Here is a 22,500-nt window from a genome sequence, read left to right as displayed (position 1 = left end):
CCAGAGTTGAACCAGTTAAGCACCGAACCAGCACCGGAACCAGTTTGGTGGAAAAGAGGTAAGTGAGGAGTTGATCCATGTTGATCCAGCATCAGTGGAACCTGGATGGTTCACTCATAACAGGCAGGAAGTTGAGTGTGGAACAATGGACACTTCCCACCCTCAATGATCTGGGCTATGGAGCGAAATATAACTTATATAATATAATATGATATAATATAATATAATATAATATAATATAATATAATATAATATAATATAATATAATATAATATAAATCAACACACCAGTAGGCCAATGTTTTCCTCCAGTAAGAGGAGCCGGCTGACAGCGGCAGCGTAATCTCCACCTCACATTAAACAGGTGGCGCACACAAGAAAAACAAAGTACAGGAAGAAGTTCATTATCACAAATAGTAAATGTGTTGACGGGCGACAATAACGTCAAAAACAGAAGACGTTGGCAACCGTGTAGTGTAGATACTGAACTAGAGCATAGTGTAGATAGTTAACTAACTTCTATATTTCCACCTGTGTAAAAGCCTAAATAAATATATTTTGTTCTGTATTTAAAGGGACAATGAGGAGTTTTGTTAAAGTGAAGTGTTTCCACACTACATTTATGAGCCTCCGCACCGTGAAATTCTTTGACCGGTGCAAGACAGACTCATGTTTTCATTCATCAAGAATTAAAGTCAGAGGTTGGAAGACGATCACATACCGTCGTAGTTCCCACCATAAACGGAGATTCATACGGCGGCGTTATTCTCATGACTCGCCACGAAACCGAAAGTAAAGAAACGCTGGTCGGCTCGCCCAGCATTTCCACCACCACTAATAATAACAAAATAACCATAGAGACAAAACCATAGATTTATCTAAAATGGACCATTAACAAGTGGTAACGGAGATTCATCCACATTCATATCAGACTTTTTATAACCAAATAGAAACTCCTCGTTGTCCCTTTAATGAGAATTTTAACTTTTACCAATATTCTTTGTCTTGATGTGGATTATTGATTAGTTGACTGGTTTTTATCGTTACGTCATGTTTTCATTCACATTTTACTTTTCTTAATAAAATGTTTCATGTTGTGTGTGTGTGTGCGTGTGTGTGTGTGTGTAGTACATACTTGTACATAGTGAACTACATGAACTCAGGGAAGGATTCAACCTGAGACACAGCTCAACACACACAACACAACACAACACAACAGACACACACACACCAGATCAAAGCTGTGAAGGTGACGGAGGCCTGTGATTGGACGACAGAGAGAAAGACGGGGTTCAGACAGATGTGGCCCCCCCTGCAGCTGTAAAGCCTAATGGGAACATTATACTGTGATTAGTGTAATACCCCTTTAATACCCCCCAACACACACACACACCCAGATTAAGATTATCCATACGTCTCAACTGCAGATTATCATCCACCTGTAGTGGCGCCGCATCATCACATGACATCACGTGACATGAAGCAGGTTGCCATGGCGACTGCAGAGGCTGCTGCCGTGTGATGTGTGTCTCAGGCCAGAGGTCAGAGGTCAGAGGTCAAAGGTCAAAGGTCAGAGGTCAGAGGTCAGCTCTTCACACACCTGGAGGCACCGAGCTCCGTCTCCATGACAACACCTGGAATTATCAACAATAGCCTAATAATAATGAGAATTAAAAAATAATAATGACACAATAATAATAGTAACAATAATATTAATAATGATGATGATAATAAGTTATAAGTGGTGTAAATTTCTATTTCTATGTTTTAGCTTTTTTTATTGTCTGTGTTGTGTTGTCTGTTGTTGTGCTGTATTGTGTCTTGTGTTGTGTTCTTTTTGCTATGGACCCAGAGTCTGAAATAAAGAAATATATAATAATAATAATAATAAGGTCAAGGTCAAGTTTATTTTTAGAGCACCTTATAAACAACAATTATGTGTTGTAAATGTGTTATAATGTTGTAAATGTGTTATAATGTGATCGTATTTTTGTTTTTTCTTTTCTTTAAAAGAAAAAACAGAACAAAAGGGGGAAAGAAAAGAAAACAGGAGTAGGTACCTGCCCCATGTTTTTTTTCTTTTCTTTTTAAATATTGTACTTGTACTTATAGTTTCCTTTTCTGAACCTGCTTGTTTCTATATTTCAGCGTAGGGGGACTGGCCATGGAGATGAGCTCGGTAGCTAGAAGTGGGTAGATTTACATTTTATTGTAAAATGTGTATCACTCTCCATCAAATAAAATGAACTGAATTGAATTGAACAACTTAAGTTGACCAAGGTGCTTTACATAAAATAAATAACTATAAAATCCAATGGTACATTTCACAACAGACCATTTCAAGGTAACACACCTGTCCAAGGTAACAACTTGGTAACAGACCTGAGACGTTTGTTCAAACCTTCACTGAAAAACTGTTTCCTCTCTCTCTCTAGATCTTCAAGTCTATAGTCTGTAATAATAATAATAATAATATTAATATTAATAATAATTTAGTGTTACTGTCCTTCCTATGACTCTATAAGACTAAAAGTGTTTAGTAAAGTAGATCTAAATAATGAATCTGTGTGGTTAGACGATGCTGAGAAGCTAAAACATCTTACCAGGTGAATATTTTTGCATTTTCTTTATTTCTTGAAAAGGGCAACGAGACGAAGAGCGATGTATAGTTGAGAGCTGAAAGTATCTTAATGTTTATTTATGTCACACCTGTGTGACAGGTAACACCAACAGGAAGGACTAGTCTTTGTTTTCTTGTATTTTTCATAAAAAGTGTCTTGTAATCTCATATGGGACGGACACAGTGGAGGCAGGACATGAAAATAAAAAAATGATTCATTCATTCAATAATAATAATAATCATAATATTGATCCCAGTGAACAGAATGAAGAGGAGGAGGCTGAAGTCTTCATCCTCCTCCTCCTCCTGCTCATATAAATCTTTGTATTATTAATTCTATATTTCCACCTGTGTAAAAGCCTAAATAAATATATTTTGTTCTGTAATTAATGAGAATTTTAACTTTTACCAAAACTCTTTGTCTTGATGTGAATTATTGATTAGTTGACTGGTTTTTATCTTAACGTCATGTTTTCATTCACATTTTACTTTTTCCTAATAAAATGTTTCATGTGTGTGTCTGTGTGTGTGTTTTTGTTGCAGCAAAGCCACAGTTGTTCTTCCTGGGGTCCAACAATATCAATTTACAGTAAAAAAAAAAAAAAAATACAAAAACAGAAACATTATAAAAATTAAAAACAAAGAAAATACAAAAAACAAGTGAGCAACACACCTCACCTAACAAAACTAAACTAAACTAAATCAGAGTGAGTGTTTCCACTTTGTTACTGAGCTTCATCCATTCTGTTAGTAATTAATCACATATAATCCATATTACATCCACATCTACATATTATATTATATTATATTATATTATATTATATTATATTATATTATATATATAGACATTATTCCACAATCACTTACACTTCATGTTATAGTGCAAATACATTCATTGTGTGTGTGTGTGTGTGTGTGTGTGTGTTTGACTCGGGAGCGCGCTTCACCTGTCACCTCTCAGGTGATCTACCTGTGTGACGTCATCTGTTACCTGTGTGACGTCAGGCAGGTGCAGAACCTCCTGAGACACAGAGAGGAGAGGGCGGGAAAACCTGACACCCCTCAATTATAATTATCCCTCCGCGTGAAGATAGGTGGCGCGTGGAGCTATAGTACTAGAAGGTCTCGCGCCTGCTTGTGTGTGTGTGTGTGTGTGTGTGACAGGCTCCAGCGGGAGGCGACACACACACACACACACACACACACACACACACACACACACACACACACACACACACACACACACACCCCGGATCACACAGTCCCTCCCGGCCGCCGCGCGCTGCCTGAGCCGGACTCACGGACTCACGAGGACCCGGTCTTCCGCTCTTTGATGTTTTAGGGAGGGGGTGCACGCGCCGTTCCGTTCCTCTCCGTCGCTTCTTCTCTCTCTCTGTCTCTGCGCGAGGACACGGACAGGGACGGTCTCCGGTAAGTGTGTCCTGTCCGCGCGCTGCTCCGCTGTCTGTCTGTCAGCAGCCAATCAGAGCGCTGCACCGCTCTCCTCACCTGCAGCCAGGTGAGCAGAGCGGTGCGCGCTCCCGCTGCTGCAGGTGTGACAGTGAAGCAGGTGAAGTGAAGTGAAGCTCCGGAGGAGAGGAGCGGGAGCCGCAGCAGCTCTACCCGGGGAAGAGGCGTCTCTCCGCGGGTAGAGCTGCTGCGGCTCTCCGCTCTCAGGCTGGAGTGTTAGAGGAGCGGAGAGCCGCAGCAGCTCTACCCGGGGAGAGACGCCTCTTCCCCGGGTAGAGCTGCTGCGGCTGCCCGCTGGAAACCTCCCGAGCCTGGAGGGTCAGAACCTCAACTAGACCTGGACCTGTGTGTGTGTGTGTGTGTGTGTGTGTGTGTGTGTGTGTGTGTGTGTGTGTTGTGGTTCACCTGGTGTGTGTCCTCCACATTATAGCCTAAATGTTTGTGATGTTACACAACAACTCGAGGCCTGGATGTCCTCGTCCTTATATAACACACACATTAACACACATTAACACACACACACACACACACACACACACACACACACACACACACACACACACACACACACACACACCGTTATGTTATGTCGTTGATCAATGTATCGATCAGTGATCAGGTCAACTACGTCACTACGTAACCACTATGTTTATAAACAGTAAAGGCGCAGCGCGTCAAAGAGAAAATCCAGAAGTTTGATGTTTAATGTCAGAGAGAGGAGGAGTGTGTGTGTGTGTGTGTGTGTGTGTGTGTCTGTGTGTGTGTGTGTGTGTGTGTGTGTGTGTGTGTGTGTGTGTGTGTGTGTCCCGCCCCCCCTCAGACCTCCTCTCTCTCTCTCTCTCTCTCTCTCCCTCAGAGCGGCGGCGGCGCGCGGCAGACCAGCGGGACCTGGGACCAACTGGATTTAAACTTGGAGCAAAGTGACAAAGACCCGACCGGAGGACCCGGTTCGAGTCCCGGTCCGAGTCCGAGTCCCAGTCTGGGATCTGGACCTGTGTGGATTTATTACTGAGTGTTGTTGTGTTGTTGTTGTGGTGAGGAGCGGAATCGAACCCGGACCGATGATGATGGCGGCGGAGGCTCCGGACCTGAGCCGCTGCACGAGGCGCAAACAGGCCAACCCGCGGAGGAAGACCGGTACACACACACACACACACACACACACACACACACACACACACACACACACACACAGAGTTAGTACCGTTAGATCCGGACTGAGCGCGAGGACCTGTGGCTCGGCGCCGCGCGAGGCTGCAGCTCAGTGTGTGTGTGTGTGTGTGTGTGTGTCCAACTGTCAAACAGCTTCTTTAATTCATCTTCTAATGTTTCAACTCAAACATTTCATTTAAGTTTAAATCTGAAAACAATGTAATAGCTATAGGCCTGCATTAGAAATAATTAAACTGGATTAAATTAAATTAAATTAAATTAAATTAAATCTAATACATGTGGAGTTTTCCTGTTAATAATTAGAGGCGGAGCGGTGTGTGTGTGTGTGTGTGTGTGTGTGTGTTGCGTTCACGGCTCGTTGTTTAAAAAGTAACAAGAATAAAAACAGGAAACGGTGACGATGAAATGATTAATAATAATTATTATTAATAATTAATAATAATACATAATAATTAAACCGTTACAATTTATTATTATTATTGATTATTTATTATTGCCAATAATAAACGATGAAGGGTCGTTTTCTACCCGCTGTGTGTGTGTGTGTGTGTGTGTGTGTGTGTGTGTGTCGGTCCATCCAGCTGTGGCTGCAGCTGTTTGTTCTAATCCCGTTCACACAGTCTGACGGAGCTCAGACCAGGACCAGGACCAGGACTAGAGACCGGCTGGGTCCTGGTCCTGGTCCTGGTCCTGGTCCTGGTGAGTTAGTGAGACTGTCCCAGTACAGACGTGTGTGTGTGTGTGTGTGTGTGTGTGTGTTGTGTCATAAAGCAGTGTGTCAGTCTGTCTTCATCACTCTGGTCCTCGACCTCACGGTGGATTTGATTTAGTTCTATTTAGTTTTATTTCATTTAGTTTTACTTTGTTTTATTTAGTTTTATTCTATTTTATTTTATTTTATTTTAGTTATTATGTGTGTTCCAGTTTCTGACGCGCGCGCACACACACACACACACACACACACCTTGCCTGCATGTCTGTCGTTGTACTTATGTCCATTGCATGTATGTCTGTCACTGCTTATTGCTGCTTATATGTCTTATTGAATTGTTGCTACATGGTGCACTTTCTAATCTAACACACACACACACACACACACACACACACACACACAGACACACACACACACACACACACACGCACACACAGACACACACACAGAAACACACACACACTGCTGCAGTTTGTTGTTTTATTGAATTGCATTGAATTCAGTGTATTAGAGATAAAGTAGAGAGACCAGGACCAGGACTCTGACCCACTTCAGTGTGTGTGTCCGTGTGAAGATGAGTCTGTGTGTGTCCGTGTGTGTGTGTGAAGATGAGTCCGTGTGTGTGTGTGTGTGTGTGTGTGTGTGTGTGTCGGTGTCAGGCTCCTGCTGCACCATTCACACACACGTCTCACACAGGGTCTTTGTCCACAACACCACACTGAGCCCATGTTTACTGCTCCTGGTTTTGGTCTGGTCCTGGTCCTGGTCCTGGTTCTGGTCTGGTCCGGTCCTGGTCCTGGTTGTGGTTTGGTCCGGTCCTGGTCCTGGTTGTGGTTTGGTTCTGGTTCTGGTTCTGGTTTTGGTTTTGGTTTTATTCTGGTCCTGGTCTCGTTCTGGTTCGGGTCTGGTCTGGTCTGGTCTGGTCTGGTCTGGTCTGGTCTGGTCTGGTCCGGTCCTGGTCCTGGTTGTGGTTTGGTCCGGTCCTGGTCCTGGTCCTGGTCCTGGTTGTGGTTTGGGTCTGGTTCTGGTCTGGTCCGGTCTGATCTGGTCTGGTCCGGTCCTGGTCCTGGTTGTGGTTTGGGTCTGGTCTGGTCTGGTCTGGTCCGGTCCTGGTCCTGGTTGTGGTTCGGGTCTGGTTCTGGTCTGGTCCGGTCCTGGGCCTGGTCCTGGTTGTGGTTTGGGTCTGGTCTGGTCTGGTCTGGTCCGGTCCTGGTCCTGGTTGTGGTTTGGGTCTGGTCTGGTCCGGTCCTGGTCCTGGTTGTGGTTTGGGTCTGGTTCTGGTCTTGGTTCTGGTTCTGGACCCTCTGTGATTTCATTTTTCTCGTATTCCATTTATTTGTAACGGGACTCTGTCTGTAGATCGATGAACATACGATATGTAAATATATGTATGATATGTAAATGATGACATCACAGTGGACGCACTGATGTCATCATGCCTCAACGTCCACCAATTAAGACGGAGTGTGTGTGTGTGTGTGTGTGTGCGTGTGTGTGAGAGAGAGATGAAGAGGGAAGGTGTGTGCTGCAGCCGTAGCAGTAGCCACCAGTGTCCCCTAGTAGCCGACAGTGTCCCCTAGTAGCCACCAGTGTCCCCAAGTGTCCCCTAGTAGCCACCAGTGTCCCCTAGTAGCCACTTGTGTCTCCTAGTAGCCCCCAGTGTCCCCAAGTGTCCCATAGTAGCCCAGAGTCTCCCCCAGTAGCCAGTAGTGTCCCCAAGTGTCCCCTAGTAGCCACCAGTGTCCCCAAGTGTCCCATAGTATCCCCCAGTCTCCCCCAGTAGCCACCAGTGTCTCCTAGTAGCCACCAGTGTCTCCTAGTAGCCACCAGTGTCCCCCAGTAGTCACCAGTGTCCCCCGGTGTCTCCTAGTATCCCCCAGTCTCCCCCAGTAGCCACCAGTGTCTCCTAGTAGCCACCAGTGTGCCCTAGTAGCCACCAGTGTCTCCTAGTAGCCACCAGTGTCTCCTAGTAGCCACCAGTGTGCCCTAGTAGCCACCAGTGCCCCCCAGTAGCCACCAGTGTCCCCCGGTGTCCCCAGTAGCCACCAGTGTCTCCTAGTAGCCACCAGTGTCTCCTAGTAGCCACCAGTGTCCCCTAGTAGCCCTCAGTGTCCCCTAGTAGCCGCCAGTGTCCCCTAGTAGCCACCAGTGTCTCCTAGTAGCCACCAGTGTCTCCTAGTAGCCACCAGTGTCCCCCAGTAGCCACCAGTGTCCCCTAGTAGCCACCAGTGTCCCCCAGTAGCCACCAGTGTCCCCCAGTAGCCACCAGTGTCCCCTAGTAGCCACCAGTGTCCCCCAGTAGTCACCAGTGTCCCCTAGTAGCCACCAGTGTCCCCTAGTAGCCACCAGTGTCTCCTAGTAGCCCTCAGTGTCCCCTAGTAGCCACCAGTGTCCCCAAGTGTTCCCTCGTGGCCACCAGTGTCCCCTAGTAGCCCTCAGTGTCCCCTAGTAGCCACCAGTGTCCCCTAGTAGTCACCAGTCTCCCTCAGTGTCCCCCAGTGTCCCCTAGTAGCCACCAGTGTCCCCTAGTAGCCACCAGTGTCCCCCAGTAGCCACCAGTGTCCCCAAGTTTTCCCTAGTAGCCACCAGTGTCCCCCAGTAGCCACCAGTGTCTCCTAGTAGCCACCAGTGTCTCCTAGTAGCCACCAGTGTCCCCTAGTAGCCGCCAGTGTCCCCTAGTAGCCTTCAGTGTCCCCTAGTAGCCACCAGTGTCCCCCAGTAGCCACCAGTGTCCCCTAGTAGCCACCAGTGTCCCCTAGTAGCCACCAGTGTCCCCCAGTAGCCACCAGTGTCCCCTAGTAGCCAACAGTGTCCCCTAGTAGCCACCAGTGTCCCCCAGTAGCCACCAGTGTCCCCTAGTAGCCGCCAGTGTCCCCTAGTAGCCGCCAGTGTCCCCCAGTAGCCACCAGTGTCCCCCAGTAGCCACCAGTGTCCCCTAGTAGCCACCAGTGTCTCCTAGTAGCCACCAGTGTCCCCTAGTAGCCACCAGTGTCCCCCAGCAGCCCTCAATGTCCCCTAGTAGCCCCCAGTGTCTCCTAGTAGCCACTAGTGTCCCCTAGTAGCCACCAGTGTCTCCTAGTAACCACCAGTGTCCCCTAGTAGCCACCAGTGTCCCCTAGTAGCCCCCAGTGTCTCCTAGTAGCCACCAGTGTCTCCTAGTAGCCACCAGTGTCCCCTAGTAGCCACCAGTGTCTCCCAGTAGCCAACAGTGTCCCCTAGTAGCCACCAGTGTCCCCCAGTAGCCCTCAATGTCCCCTAGTAGCCCCCAGTGTCTCCTTGTAGCCACCAGTGTCCCCTAGTAGCCCCCAGTGTCTCCTAGTAGCCACCAGTGTCCCCTAGTAGCCCCCAGTGTCTCCTAGTAGCCATCAGTGTCCCCTAGTAGCCACCAGTGTCTCCTAGCAGCCCCCAATGTCCCCTAGTAGCCACCAGTGTCTCCTAGTAGCCACCAGTGTCCCCTAGTAGCCACCAGTGTCCCCTAGTAGCCACCAGTGTCCCCCAGTAGCAACCAGTGTCCCCCAGTAGCCACCAGTGTCTCCTAGTAGCCCCCAGTCTCTCCTAGTAGCCCCCAGTGTCCCCTAGTAGCCACCAGTGTCCCCTAGTAGCCACCAGTGTCCCCCAGTAGCCACCAGTGTCCCCTAGTAGTGAGGTTAATACCACCCCGCCAAAAACACACACAGGGACGACGTCTGTGGTGACATCACAGTGACATCACAGTGACATCACTGTCAATTATGTTTCAGTCCAAATGCTGCAGTGATGAGTTCAAAGACCGTTGGAAAGTTAACATGTTTGGTTGATTATTATTAGGGCCACGGGGCAAAGGCACCGGGCACTACTGTTATTGTGTGGATTTTTTCTTATCTTTATTCCTCTTGTGGACACAATTTCGATTCGCTACAAATTATATATCAAAACGTGCGTCTTCATCGCGATCGGTGTGCTATTACTTTTCTTAACAGTTTACGAATTTGCTGCGAAAACTTTCTCATAGAGAATGAATGGGACAAGGTCAAAAAACGAACAAATCATCAGACTTTTTATACTGCTTACTGTTGTCTACTGCTCAGGCATACTTTCACCTAGAGACTCCATTTGAACTTTAAACAGTAGACACAAGTCTTGTGTATTGGTGTATTACTCCACGTTTTGATAGGTCATATAGTTTTTGATCAATCCCTGATCAATGACCATGATCATTTTTGGAGAAATTATGAGATTATAATGGGTGTGTATTGCACGGAATGTTCGTGTCAGAGTGGGTGACATCATCGGTTAGAGTGGGAGAGAGCCCAGAAAAATTCCTGAATGTTCTCTTTCCACACTCGGCCCGGCCACAATTTACACTCTACACACATGATTTTTTCCAAATTTGTAGACAAACTTGTTATCTCTCATATCATGTGCTCAAAATATCAGAGAGACTTACAGAATTTACAGAACAAGCCTCTGTGTGCGGCCACGTCTGTCTCTGCTCCTCATTGACTCCAATACAAAGATTTTCTGAGAGAAGCAGAACGGACCGATGTTTTAAAACTGCCAGCGTCTCCAACATATTTACTGTAGAAACACCAAATCGTACCAAACCTGGTCCAGGTCCAGGTCCAGTTCAGGTCCTGGTCCAGGTCTAGACCTGTTCCCTGTGAGTGTGACCCTCTCTGGCCCTCTTTGGCCCCTCCCTCACAGAAACGCTCGTTTGATTGGCCGAGCTCCTGGGGCAAGGTCACACACATGGAACAATCAATAGCGGACGGATGGATGAAGGTGTCACCGTGACATCTGCCCCCCTCACCCCATTTCTACCTTTGGCCCCACCCACCTCTGTCTGCTAAAGTATCTGACTGTTGCTTCCTGTTATGGACGCTGTGTTTTCCCGGCTGCGCCTGAACGCCCCGCGGCAGCAGCTACCTGGTGATGTTGTGTTCAGGGAAACTAGGACATCTGAGCTTTCAGAGTCGGCAGCTGTGTCTCTTAGTTACAAGTGAGATTAAAGAAAGGGATTGTGGGTATTCTTCAACTTTCAACTTTCAACTTTATTGTCTCCAATGGGAAATTCATGTTGCAGAAGGGCAAAAAACACAGAACATATAGACGAATTCGGAGAACGTTTTGTGTATGCCGCCATCTTGCGGCGGCGCCATTGCTGCGGTGACATGTGTCAGTCATAGTAAACTGATTCTCTATGACAGCATCATAAATAGGCTGCATTTGTGATGTTTAGTGCCCCCCAGTAACTGATTAAGGTATCTTACATGAATACCAATATTCATTTAGTAATTAATCATTTGTTTGAGCGATTAGCAGGAAAGATTAGAGTAACAGGGAGATAAGAGACTGTATCATAAACGATATAACATACCGGTACGTTATGCGTGCTGACGTTAGCAAGCCAGCAGCGGGATATTTAATCATGTGGACAGGCTACATGAATAAAAACAACAACAACTTTTGCTTTGTTTTAGATATTCAAGAATATTTTATTGACCAGCCTCCGATGATCAGAAAAAACGTCAATTACAGGTCTCTGATTTATGGTCAAAATGACCTGAGCTCCGGATGGGTCGGACATATTTTACACCGGCTTTTAGACGACCATGATCACATCATATTGAAGGATCAGTGAGACATTCACAGACTGTCCACACGATGTGAAGGTAACGGTGAGAAGGGAGGGTAGCCAGGTTGTACAGGTCAGCTGTGACTGCATCGCTGGCGGCTGCTGCTGCTGCTGCTGCTGCTGACACGCTGTACGTAACGTTACGGTCTAAACACGGACACTCCTCCTGAAGTAAGGGGCTGTGTTTTGCTGATATTAGAGCAGTCGAGGACGGCACATGTCCTCCCAGCCTTCCTGGACATGTTCGCAGAAGAGAAAGGGAAGAGAAAAGGTCCACTTGCATTCAAATGCCCGCTTCGCGCACAGAGCCAACAGCTGCCTGACTGTGAGTTGTCACCGCAGTAATGGCGGCCGTTCGATTTCCGGTGACGTTGCCGAATCAGTGTATAGAGCACATCCACACAAACTCTACACAACATTGAACAACATAGAATGGCAGTACCCAAGAGTGTATCGTTTAGTATTTGAATTAAGTTAGATAATGGTTTGTGTTATGAATGAGTTTTTCATTCATTTGATTTGGCTTTTGGTAATCTAAGTCTCCTGCCGGAGGGAAGTGGAGTGGATGGTCAGGACACTGAACAATGTCCTGAGCCTTGGAGATAGTGGTTTCTGAGGGTCACTGGAGGTCACCAGCTCATCTTCATCATCTTCATCATCTTCATCACTCTGAAATACCAGAGAAGGAGAAGGAAAGGCAAGGCAAGGCAATTTTATTTGTATAGCCCGTTTTTACCACCAGTTTGTCTCAAGGGGCTTTACATCCCATCATAACAACATCCTCTGTCCTTAGACCCTCACATCCACTGAGGAAAAACTCCATGGAAAACCCTTTTAACAGGGAAAACCAGGAGAAAGCTCAGGGTGAGCAACAGAGGAGGGATCCCTCACCCAGGACGGACAGACGGGACAGAGATGTTGTTACAGACAAGAAAACAGTTTACAGTTTATGACACAGAACGTCTCGACCGTGAGGACCTGAACTTCCTCTGTGTCTGTCAGAGTGAAGCCTGTCTCACCTCATCCTCTGTCCTGTCATGTGAAAACGTCCCGGGGCAGATCAGCTGAGTGGCTCCACTTCACTTCCTGGTCCCTGATCCACCAATTACAGTGATGAGTGTGAGCGCGGCGGCGAGGTCGAGGTCGAGGCCTCGGGCGAGTCCTGCTGGACCGACCTCTGGTCTGAGGCATCAGAGCCGCTCCACCTCCACGGCCCCAATGACTCCATCACCCCCCCCCCCCCCCTCATGTGGACTAAGGGCTGGGAGGAGTTTCAGAGTCCTCCGTGGCTTCTCTGAGTTACAGGGGGTCTCGGCGTAGCAGTGCATGTCCATATGACGGTTGCTAATGGAGACCAACTGTCTTCGTAACAAAAAGACACACCAAAAAACATCCAGATACCTCCATGCTGCTCGTATGTAATGTCCCTCTTGTATTGAAGCCCCAACATGAGAAATTGTTCAGAAAAAAGCCCTGCTGCTCAGAGAAGCCACGGAGGACTCTGAAACTTCTCCCAGCCCTTAGTCCACATGAGGGGGAGGAGATAATGAGTGAAATTTCAATTTTGAGTGAACTATCCCTTTAATATAAACAATAAAAACAACAATTTTGTTAATATAAACAAATCAACAATACTGTTACTATAAAACATCTATACACAAATACCCTCCAGAGTGATAACAACCCCAGTGCATCGCAGGTTAGAGCCGTGACGCTACGTTGTCACAGAAACCATCAACGAGACACAATAGTTACGAGATGCCAGTAGATCTCTTGTTGTAGTTAGTCAACTCGTAAGCAGTGTTAAAGGTGTCTAGCTCTTTGAAGAGATCTATTTTTTCGCTCTTACAAATGAGGGCATATATATTATAATGGACTAAGTATGAAACTGTATCCTGATATAGTTAATAAATATAAATTAAGTCAAAGGCTACCAGCTATGTACTATGTCTCAATAAATCTCTGAACTACGTAATTGTGTGGTTTGTGTTTATCCCTCCAATTCTCCAACCAAACACCCTAGTAAAGAACAGTCGTGAAAGTAGTGCATGCGGTGTCTCAGCTCTACAATACATCTCATAGCCACAGCATACACGCACTATCCGAAAGAATAGAAGACATGATGGTTACTTTCATAATAATATGTGCAATATTAATGAACTCACTAGATATGAATGATGTTGAACTAAGCTCGTCGAACATAGTAATTACTATGCAGATATACGATATACTTCTTGATGTATTATCCTTCTTATAACCCAACACCCCCCCCCTCCGCATATATAGAGTTGTATATGTGTGAACTTGAATTTAAAGTATTATTGCATATAGTGAGCCAGATATAGTAAAACTGTTATACACACTAAAACACGAGAGGCGCTCTCGCAGTCAGTCGATGTACCACTCGTGCAGAGTGTCTGGAATTCGTGAAGTGTGCGCAGCAGTAGGACGGTAGCCTGTCGTACTGTCACACTGTCTGACTGTCTGCTTATGGTTGTCAGTAGATTAGCTCTGTAGAGTCTCCCTAAGTGTGTGACCACTGGAGCTGGTGACGACAAATATATTGTGTCGAGTATGAGATTTAGTTATGTATAAAGAGAGTTGTTTGTGATATGTGATACTAAATGTCTTCATCTAGATAGGCAGGTACATCTCAGAATTACGGAATCTATATCCTCGCGCATTGCAGATCTAGTAATGAACTTAACTAATATATGCCTAACACCCACAATACCATGCGCCTGCACTCCTGACATAAAACCCCTCTTCTCGTCCAATTTGCATATTCGTTATCATTAACACCCCTCTTCCCGCACTATAAACCCCAGCCGCACTACTGTGTTGACCGATGACTCCCACGCACCCAGAGTTGATGATGTAGGTCGATGCTCTGCATCTCACGCATGACTCGATGATCCACGACGCAGAGACCCAGCAGGCTACATGCTCCCCACTTCAGGAGTAGCATGTTTGGCACCCTCCCGAAGTTACTACCAATATCTGTCTATCTTGTGTGTTGTGTGTTGTTCGAACGCACTGAATCGTCGTACCTCGACACAAGCGACGCCACTGTGCTGCTGTTTCAAGCTGCACTAGCTGGAGACTTAGACGATGAACTGTACAGATTCTCTCCACATCCCCCCCGAGTGTGTGCTCGTGTTGGTGCATCTGTGTGTGCTGTGTGTGCTGCTAGTGATGTAGAGGGATACGCCTCCACTCGGGTGTTACAGAGCAGATCCTCCTTCCCACCCTAATCTCACCCGCCCCGCTGTAAGTCGTCCGTGACGACTCGCAGTTGTGCAAGTAGAGTTGTGATCGTAAGTTACAGAGCGCCCGCGATGACGATGCCTGTGTGGTTAAGTAGTGTGGATTGACGCTCCCACATGGGGTGTAGTGAAGGACTAGTTGTTGGTAGGTGGGTCTGTGCCATGGGGCGAAGCTGTGCTGAGGGCAGAATGCAGGGAATGCCTCCGTCGTTGAGTGGGCAGGTGTGCGTGTGGTGCAGTGCGGACGGCATTTTGGGCATAGCGACGCACACCCCTAGCTCTCATCACTATATACCACCTCCCCGCCCTCGCGCCCCCTCTCACTCCCCACCCACACAAACCCCCACCGCGCCCCCCCACCCCCCCCCAGCTCCTCCGCCCCCCCAGCCCTGATGGTACACCCGCGGTCCCCCGCGCCCCCCCTCCGCCCCCCCCCCTCCACTGAACACCCCCCCTCCAGTAGGGGGAAGTTCGAATATAGTTCGGGTGCTTAAACTGTTCTAATTTGGGGTATTTTTATGCCGCGCACGTTTTTAGGTCTCATTGCCTTTTGCTTGTGGTATTTTGTTCCCGTTTTCTTTTTATCTAGTGGGGCCTTGTCCGGTCCCACCACACCCGACCCGACCCCGAGTCCAGCTGAGTCACGATTTCCCAGGCAACAGGTTAGATCGTCATGACGGAACGGACGGAGGACCAGTGTTGGTGGAGCTTCTGTCTGGATGTTTAGTGGTTGGGGATGCAGGGGGCAGTGCGTGACATCCTCATCATGAAACAAAACCAAACACAATGGCATTTTCAATTTTGTGTCAGAAAATGCAAAAATGTGAAGCCAGAGTTGTTTTGGGCTGATGCTGATGAAGTGGTAAACGTTGGAATGGTTCTTCAGATAATTTTAATTTTTATTGGTTTATTTGGGTGGGAACATGTGCACATTAATGGACATATAAAAACATGTAACTGAGGCCGGATTCGTAGCAAGCCTAGTGCTAGTTTCCCTCGGATCGAGTCACCCACATACACATTATAAACGCTGTAACAGCGTCAGTACTAGCGTAACACACTACTCCTAGTATTATAGACAAACATAATGCACGACAACCCTCAACACCACAACTTTAACGAAATAAAAGGGGTAAAGGGACAACCAGGCGTTTCTCAAACATCGGCTGCAACTCGACACCCCTGGACAAAATATACTCACCACCACCCACCCGACGCACACATCCAGTCAGTCTATCAATCGGCAGTATCTAAAAATGTAACGAATTAAGAAAGTTCTGATTTAATGTGGACCATCCTCGAGAACTCCACCGTTATCAACTTCGTACGTCATCGGCTCCCTAACGTTAGACTGCATGCCAGATTCAAAATCAACTCATCGTTATCACGTGATCTCCCATATCGGCTTATTTTGTTATTATTAGTGGTGGTGGAAATGCTGGGCGAGCGACCAGCGTTTTCTTTAATTTTCGGTTTCGTGGCGAGTCTTGAGAATTAACGACGCCGTTATGATTCTCGTTTATGGTGGGGAACTACGACGGTATGTGATCGTCTTCCAACCTCTGACTTTAATTCTTGATGAATGATGAAAACAGAGGTTCTGTCGCTGCACCGCTCATAAGAATTTGCTGGCTCTTTTACTCTTTGACCGGCTCATTAAATGTAGTGATATCCTAAACTTCCCCATCGCTTTGCCAATACTTCCCTCCCCTACGCGCCTGTCCCGCATTGTCTCCCCCACCTACCACCTCATTAAATACTCAAAGTCTAGGCCTTATCCGTGTCCAACTTCGCCGCGGACTCTCTAGCCCGTGACCCGCCCCCTCCGCCCCCACGCTAATATCTTCCCGTCCCCCCTCTGGCCGCCCCACCCCCACCATGCGTTGCCCACTGGACGTTCCGTCCTCAGCCCGCAGCAACTCCCTAGCCGCCACATTGCATGATTAATTGCAAGTGCAGTCGCGCTACTCCTTTTGCGATATGAATTACTGTAAGAGTATAGACTAGAATGTGATTTCATGTACAAGAAGATGTATGAATGTTCGCCTTCATATGGTGTAAATATTCCATACGTGGAGGGTAGAGTAAGTAGACACCTATATACGTATATCCTTAATGTGTAAACACTATGGTACCCCTTAAGAACAAACATTATTACAAGGGGTACACCATAATACATCCATATACTCGCTCCCCGAAAGCAACTATGTCTCTAGTATGTCCGCTCCTCATGACGCCAACGCCTCACACAGGTCTAGATCTACGTCTCATAACGCCGATAATTATACGTCTATCATTCATCATCTAATTTCATACGCACTAAAGTCTACCGTCTTCAAGTGATCTCCCTTGTGTGTCCCCCCTATCCGTAGGCCTCTGAATCTGTCATACCATATGACCTATACGCAACAACCATGCCATTACTACTTAGACACCTCTAATTGTGTGAACTGACTAATTACGAGGTATCATACACTCTCCACATTATGTTGATCGTATCAGGAGTGAACTCTAAGATGCGAATATATCATGAACACTCCTGTCTATGACCCCCTCGCCAAGTTAACGAGAGATAAGATGTGCCTAAACGGTGGTCATAGGCAGCATACAAGTTGTGCACGAGAACGTAGACTCTATTGTTGTGCTAGAACCGATATCGCTCTTGCAGCTTTAGCCGGGCAACTCGTGCACCAGTGTACTTGGTACGGCCTCTGACCAAGTCTTTGTGTGCAGCTGCACGGCTGCCACTTTAGCACTTGTCACCTGGTACCCCCCTCTCGCCGAATGACCACGCTCGATCACTATATCGGTCTCCTGTCGCTTAAAGCTCGGATAGTGTGCCAGAGATCGCCCAACGCGCATCAGCTCCCCCCCCCACCCTCGCACCTCCCTCACCTACGCGACACCCCCTTCCCGCTATCACCTCTGTTGCACAATGCTGGAGTATAGTGTTGGAGGAGGGTGTTGTCTAGATTTTTGCAAGAGTGGTGATACTAATTGTAGCTTTTATGTAATAGCTTACTACTGGATTACGGATTATGGATTGTGGATAATAGAATAAAGAAGAAGTTAGTTTTATTTTTTTTTTTATTTGTTACTAGTATGATTTAATAATCAAGGTTGGATTATTATAAAATTTTAAAGGGGGAAAGGTATGGATTATAATGAAAAGAAGTCGTTACTAGAGCTACTTTCATAAAAAGTGCCTGGTCAGAAAGAAAAAGTGAATAATTGATGTGAATTCCATCTGGTTTTTGTTTCTGTTTGGTTTTGTCTGTGCTCTGATGATTTTGTTTGGTGTCTAAATATGATGATAATGTGTCTTGTAAGCCAGTTTTTTCTTAAGGGACCCATAGTTTTACCATTATAAACTTTGGTGACCCCCCCCCCCGATGGAAAATAAAATAAGGAACATCATAACTTCTTTTACATGAAATACTTTATTATATTTCAGTAATTTAATAAGAGAGGCGTTGACGTCATACACGCTCTTTTCCTCGTGATATAGGCCTATAACTAATAATGAACTAATAATTTGTTTATCTAAAATTTTAAATACACGAATACATATTTAATGTGGCCCTTGAATTTAGTTGATTTTGTCACATATATGAATTAAATGCTTAGCCTACTCATTTATTTAACATTTTAATTACATTAAAATTATTTAACCCCTTAAAATCAAGAGGGCTTCGCGACCCCCCCTGGATCTTTCGGGCCCCCCAGGTTGGGAACCACTGTTGTAAGCCCTTATAGGCTGGGCGCCTTAATTGGTGCATGACATTTAAATCAATATAAATTCATTCATTCATTCATTCATTCATGCTGGGAAGTCTCAGACAGGTGCTTCAGTCTGGAAACTTTATTTTGAAAGTGATTGACTGACCCACTTCCTGTGGCTCTGCAGACTCGACCCCGTCCTCCTGTGTGTGTGTGTGTGGTGTGGGGGGGGGGGGGTGTTGGGGGTTGTTGCGTCATGGGACCCCCCTTGCCCCCCCCCCCCCCCCCTTTGTGTAATCTGTCAAACGTGGTTAACAACAAGCAGCAACAAGCAGCCTGGCTGCACAATGGACTGCCCCCCCCCCACCCCCGCCCCTCCCAGGGGGGCAGTTAACTGACAAGGTGCTTCAGAATGCCCCCCCCCCCTCCCCCTCCAGAATGAAACAGCTGATTGGAACGAGACGTCTAGTGCTGCGTTCAAGGACCGGGAGGAGAACGGTTTCCTGCAGCGCTGTCTGTCTGTCTGTCTGTGTGTGTGTGTTCTTGTTCTTACTACGTTGTGAGGACATTTTGGCCGGTCCTTACTTTTTCCAAAGGCTGTTTGAGGGTTAAAGGGACAACACGGAGTTTCTCCATCGGCAGAATGAAAAATTCCAATAAAAAAGTCTGATATTAATGTGGATGAATCTACGTCACCACTTGTTAATGGTCCATTTTAGATAAATCTATGGTTTTGTCTCTATGGTTATTTTGTTATTATTAGTGGTGGTGGAAATGCTGGGCGAGCCGACCAGCGTTTCTTTACTTTCGGTTTCGTGGCGAGTCATGAGAATTTCACGGTGCGGAGGCTCATAAATGTAGTGAGAAAACACTTCACTTTAACAAAACTCCTCGTTGTCCCTTTAAAAAAAAAAAAAGTTAGGTTCAAGGTAATGGTTAAGGTTAAGGTTAGGCGTTTGTTTTGGATGGTTAAGGTTAAGGTTAGGCGTTTGTTTTGGATGGTTAAGGTTAAGGTTAGGCGTTTGTTTTGGATGGTTAAGGTTAGGCATTTGTTTTGGATGGTTAAGGTTAGGCGTTTGTTTTGGATGGTTAAGGTTAAGGTTAGGCGTTTGTTTTGGATGGTTAAGGTTAGGCGTTTGTTTTGGATGGTTAAGGTTAAGGTTAGGCGTTTGTTTTGGATGGTTAAGGTTAGGGTTAGGCGTTTGTTTTGGATGGTTAAGGTTAGGCGTTTGTTTTGGATGGTTAAGGTTAAGGTTAGGCGTTTGTTTTGGATGGTTAAGGTTAAGGTTAGGCGTTTGTTTTGGATGGTTAAGGTTAAGGTTAGGCGTTTGTTTTGGATGGTTAAGGTTAGGCGTTTGTTTTGGATGGTTAAGGTTAGGGTTAGGCATTTGTTTTGGATGGTTAAGGTTAGGCGTTTGTTTTGGATGGTTAAGGTTAGGCGTTTGTTTTGGATGGTTAAGGTTAGGCATTTGTTTTGGATGGTTAAGGTTAGGCGTTTGTTTTGGATGGTTAAGGTTAAGGTTAGGCATTTGTTTTGGATGGTTAAGGTTAGGCGTTTGTTTTGGATGGTTAAAGTTAAGGTTAGGCGTTTGTTTTGGATGGTTAAGGTTAAGGTTAGGCGTTTGTTTTGGATGGTTAAGGTTAAGGTTAGGCATTTGTTTTGGATGGTTAAGGTTAGGCGTTTGTTTTGGATGGTTAAGGTTAAGGTTAGGCGTTTGTTTTGGATGGTTAAGGTTAGGGTTAGGCGTTTGTTTTGGATGATTACGGTTAAGGTTAGGCGTTTGTTTTGGATGGTTAAGGTTAAGGTTAGGCGTTTGTTTTGGATGGTTAAGGTTAAGGTTAGGCGTCTGTTTTGGATGGTTAAGGTTAAGGTTAGGCATTTGTTTTGGATGGTTAAGGTTAAGGTTAGGCGTTTGTTTTGGATGGTTAAGGTTAGGGTTAGGCGTTTGTTTTGGATGGTTAAGGTTAAGGTTAGGCGTTTGTTTTGGATGGTTAAGGTTAAGGTTAGGCATTTGTTTTGGATGGTTAAGGTTAAGGTTAGGCATTTGTTTTGGATGGTTAAGGTTAAGGTTAGGCGTTTGTTTTGGAAGGTTAAGGTTAAGGTTAGGCGTTTGTTTTGGATGGTTAAGGTTAAGGTTAGGCGTTTGTTTTGGATGGTTAAGGTTAGGCGTTAGTTTTGGATGGTTAAGGTTAAGGTTAGGCGTTTGTTTTGGATGGTTAAGGTTAGGCGTTTGTTTTGGATGGTTAGGGTTAAGGTTAGGCGTTTGTTTTGGATGGTTAAGGTTAAGGTTAGGGTTAGGCGTTTGTTTTGGATGGTTAAGGTTAAGGTTAGGCGTTTGTTTTGGATGGTTAAGGTTAGGCGTTTGTTTTGGATGGTTAGGGTTAAGGTTAGGCGTTTGTTTTGGATGGTTAAGGTTAAGGTTAGGCGTTTGTTTTGGATGGTTAAGGTTAAGGTTAGGCGTTTGTTTTGGATGGTTAAGGTTAGGCGTTTGTTTTGGATGGTTAGGGTTAAGGTTAGGCGTTTGTTTTGGATGGTTAAGGTTAAGGTTAGGCATTTGTTTTGGATGGTTAAGGTTAGGCGTTTGTTTTGGATGGTTAGGGTTAAGGTTAGGCATTTGTTTTGGATGGTTAAGGTTAGGCGTTTGTTTTGGATGGTTAAGGTTAGGCGTTTGTTTTGGATGGTTAGGGTTAAGGTTAGGCGTTTGTTTTGGATGGTTAAGGTTAAGGTTAGGCATTTGTTTTGGATGGTTAAGGTTAGGCGTTTGTTTTGGATGGTTAAGGTTAAGGTTAGGCATTTGTTTTGGATGGTTAAGGTTAGGCGTTTGTTTTGGATGGTTAAGGTTAAGGTTAGGCGTTTGTTTTGGATGGTTAAGGTTAAGGTTAGGCATTTGTTTTGGATGGTTAAGGTTAAGGTTAGGCATTTGTTTTGGATGGTTAATGTTAAGGTTAGGCGTTTGTTTTGGATGGTTAAGGTTAGGGTTAGGCGTTTGTTTTGGATGGTTAAGGTTAGGGTAGGGGGCTAAAGGGAATACATAATGTCAATGACATGTCCTCACAGAGATAGCATTACAAACGTGTGTGTGTGTGTGTGTGTGTGTGTGTGTATATGTGTGAGAGAGCTGTGATGTGGCTGCTGCTCCAATAAGCCGTCAGCCTGCAGCACCTGCCAACAGGGAGGTATGCAGCCCCCTCCTACCCCCCCTCCCTTTAACAGGATTATGCTGCTCTGTAATTGATTCATTTGCAGTGCGGTGGGGGAGTTCGGGGGGGTTGGGATAGGGGTTGTGGGGGGGGGGCAGAGCTTTGTAAACAGAGTGGAGGTAACTAACTAGCAGCCCCAGCCCCAGAATCCACCACCGAACTCCATGTGTCAATTTTATTACATCAGTCCAGATGAACTTGAAAGGCCGGCTTTGTGCTGCGTTCAGGGACACGCTCAATAGGCCCATTGACGTGAGCGTGGTTCCTCCTCCTGCTGTGTGTGTGTGTGTGTGTCTGTGTGTGTGTGTGTGTGAGAGAGAGAGACCAGCTCTGGGTGGGTGGGGGAGTGGGGGAGTGGGTGGGGGAGGGGTCGATGTGACACAGATGAGCCTGTTATTAACGTCTGGATCACTTCACTCAGACACAGTGATGATGATGAGGATGAGGATGAGGATGATGATGATGAAGATGATGTGACAGGAAAAAAAAACAGCCCATAAACAGGTCGATCAATACCCATCAACCCCCCCCCCCATACACACACACACACACACACACACCCTCTCTGTTCACACTGGACTCACAGAGCAGCTAACTGACCTAGCAGCAGGTTGAAAGGTAGAAACCTCCATGTCCACTAGGGATGCACACGCTTTATGCTTTATGCTTTATGCTTTATGCTTTATGCTTTATGCTTTATGCTTTATGCAAATTTTAATTGTTTT

At 46.0% G+C, this 22,500-nt stretch overlaps 1 protein-coding gene across 1 annotated transcript in view; it reads left to right on the top strand.

Annotated features, from left to right (window-relative positions):
- Positions 1-4,961: 4,961 nt before the first annotated feature.
- The window catches only part of LOC146965760 (zinc finger E-box-binding homeobox 2-like), a 74,979-nt gene continuing 57,440 nt past the window's right edge, over positions 4,962-22,500 (top strand). Inside the window, exon 1 of the mRNA XM_085765303.1 lies at positions 4,962-5,226. Within this exon, the coding sequence (XP_085621429.1) occupies positions 5,151-5,226 (76 nt within the window). The 5' untranslated portion in view covers positions 4,962-5,150. The remainder of the gene's footprint in view (positions 5,227-22,500) is intronic.

This window comes from Trachurus japonicus, chromosome 21 (genome assembly GCF_045865225.1).
Source record: "Trachurus japonicus isolate A0001 chromosome 21, Traja_1.0".
Lineage (NCBI taxonomy): Eukaryota > Metazoa > Chordata > Actinopteri > Carangiformes > Carangidae > Trachurus > Trachurus japonicus.
The sequence above is the reverse complement of the archived record's forward strand: the minus strand, read 5'-3'. Positions and strand labels throughout refer to the sequence as shown.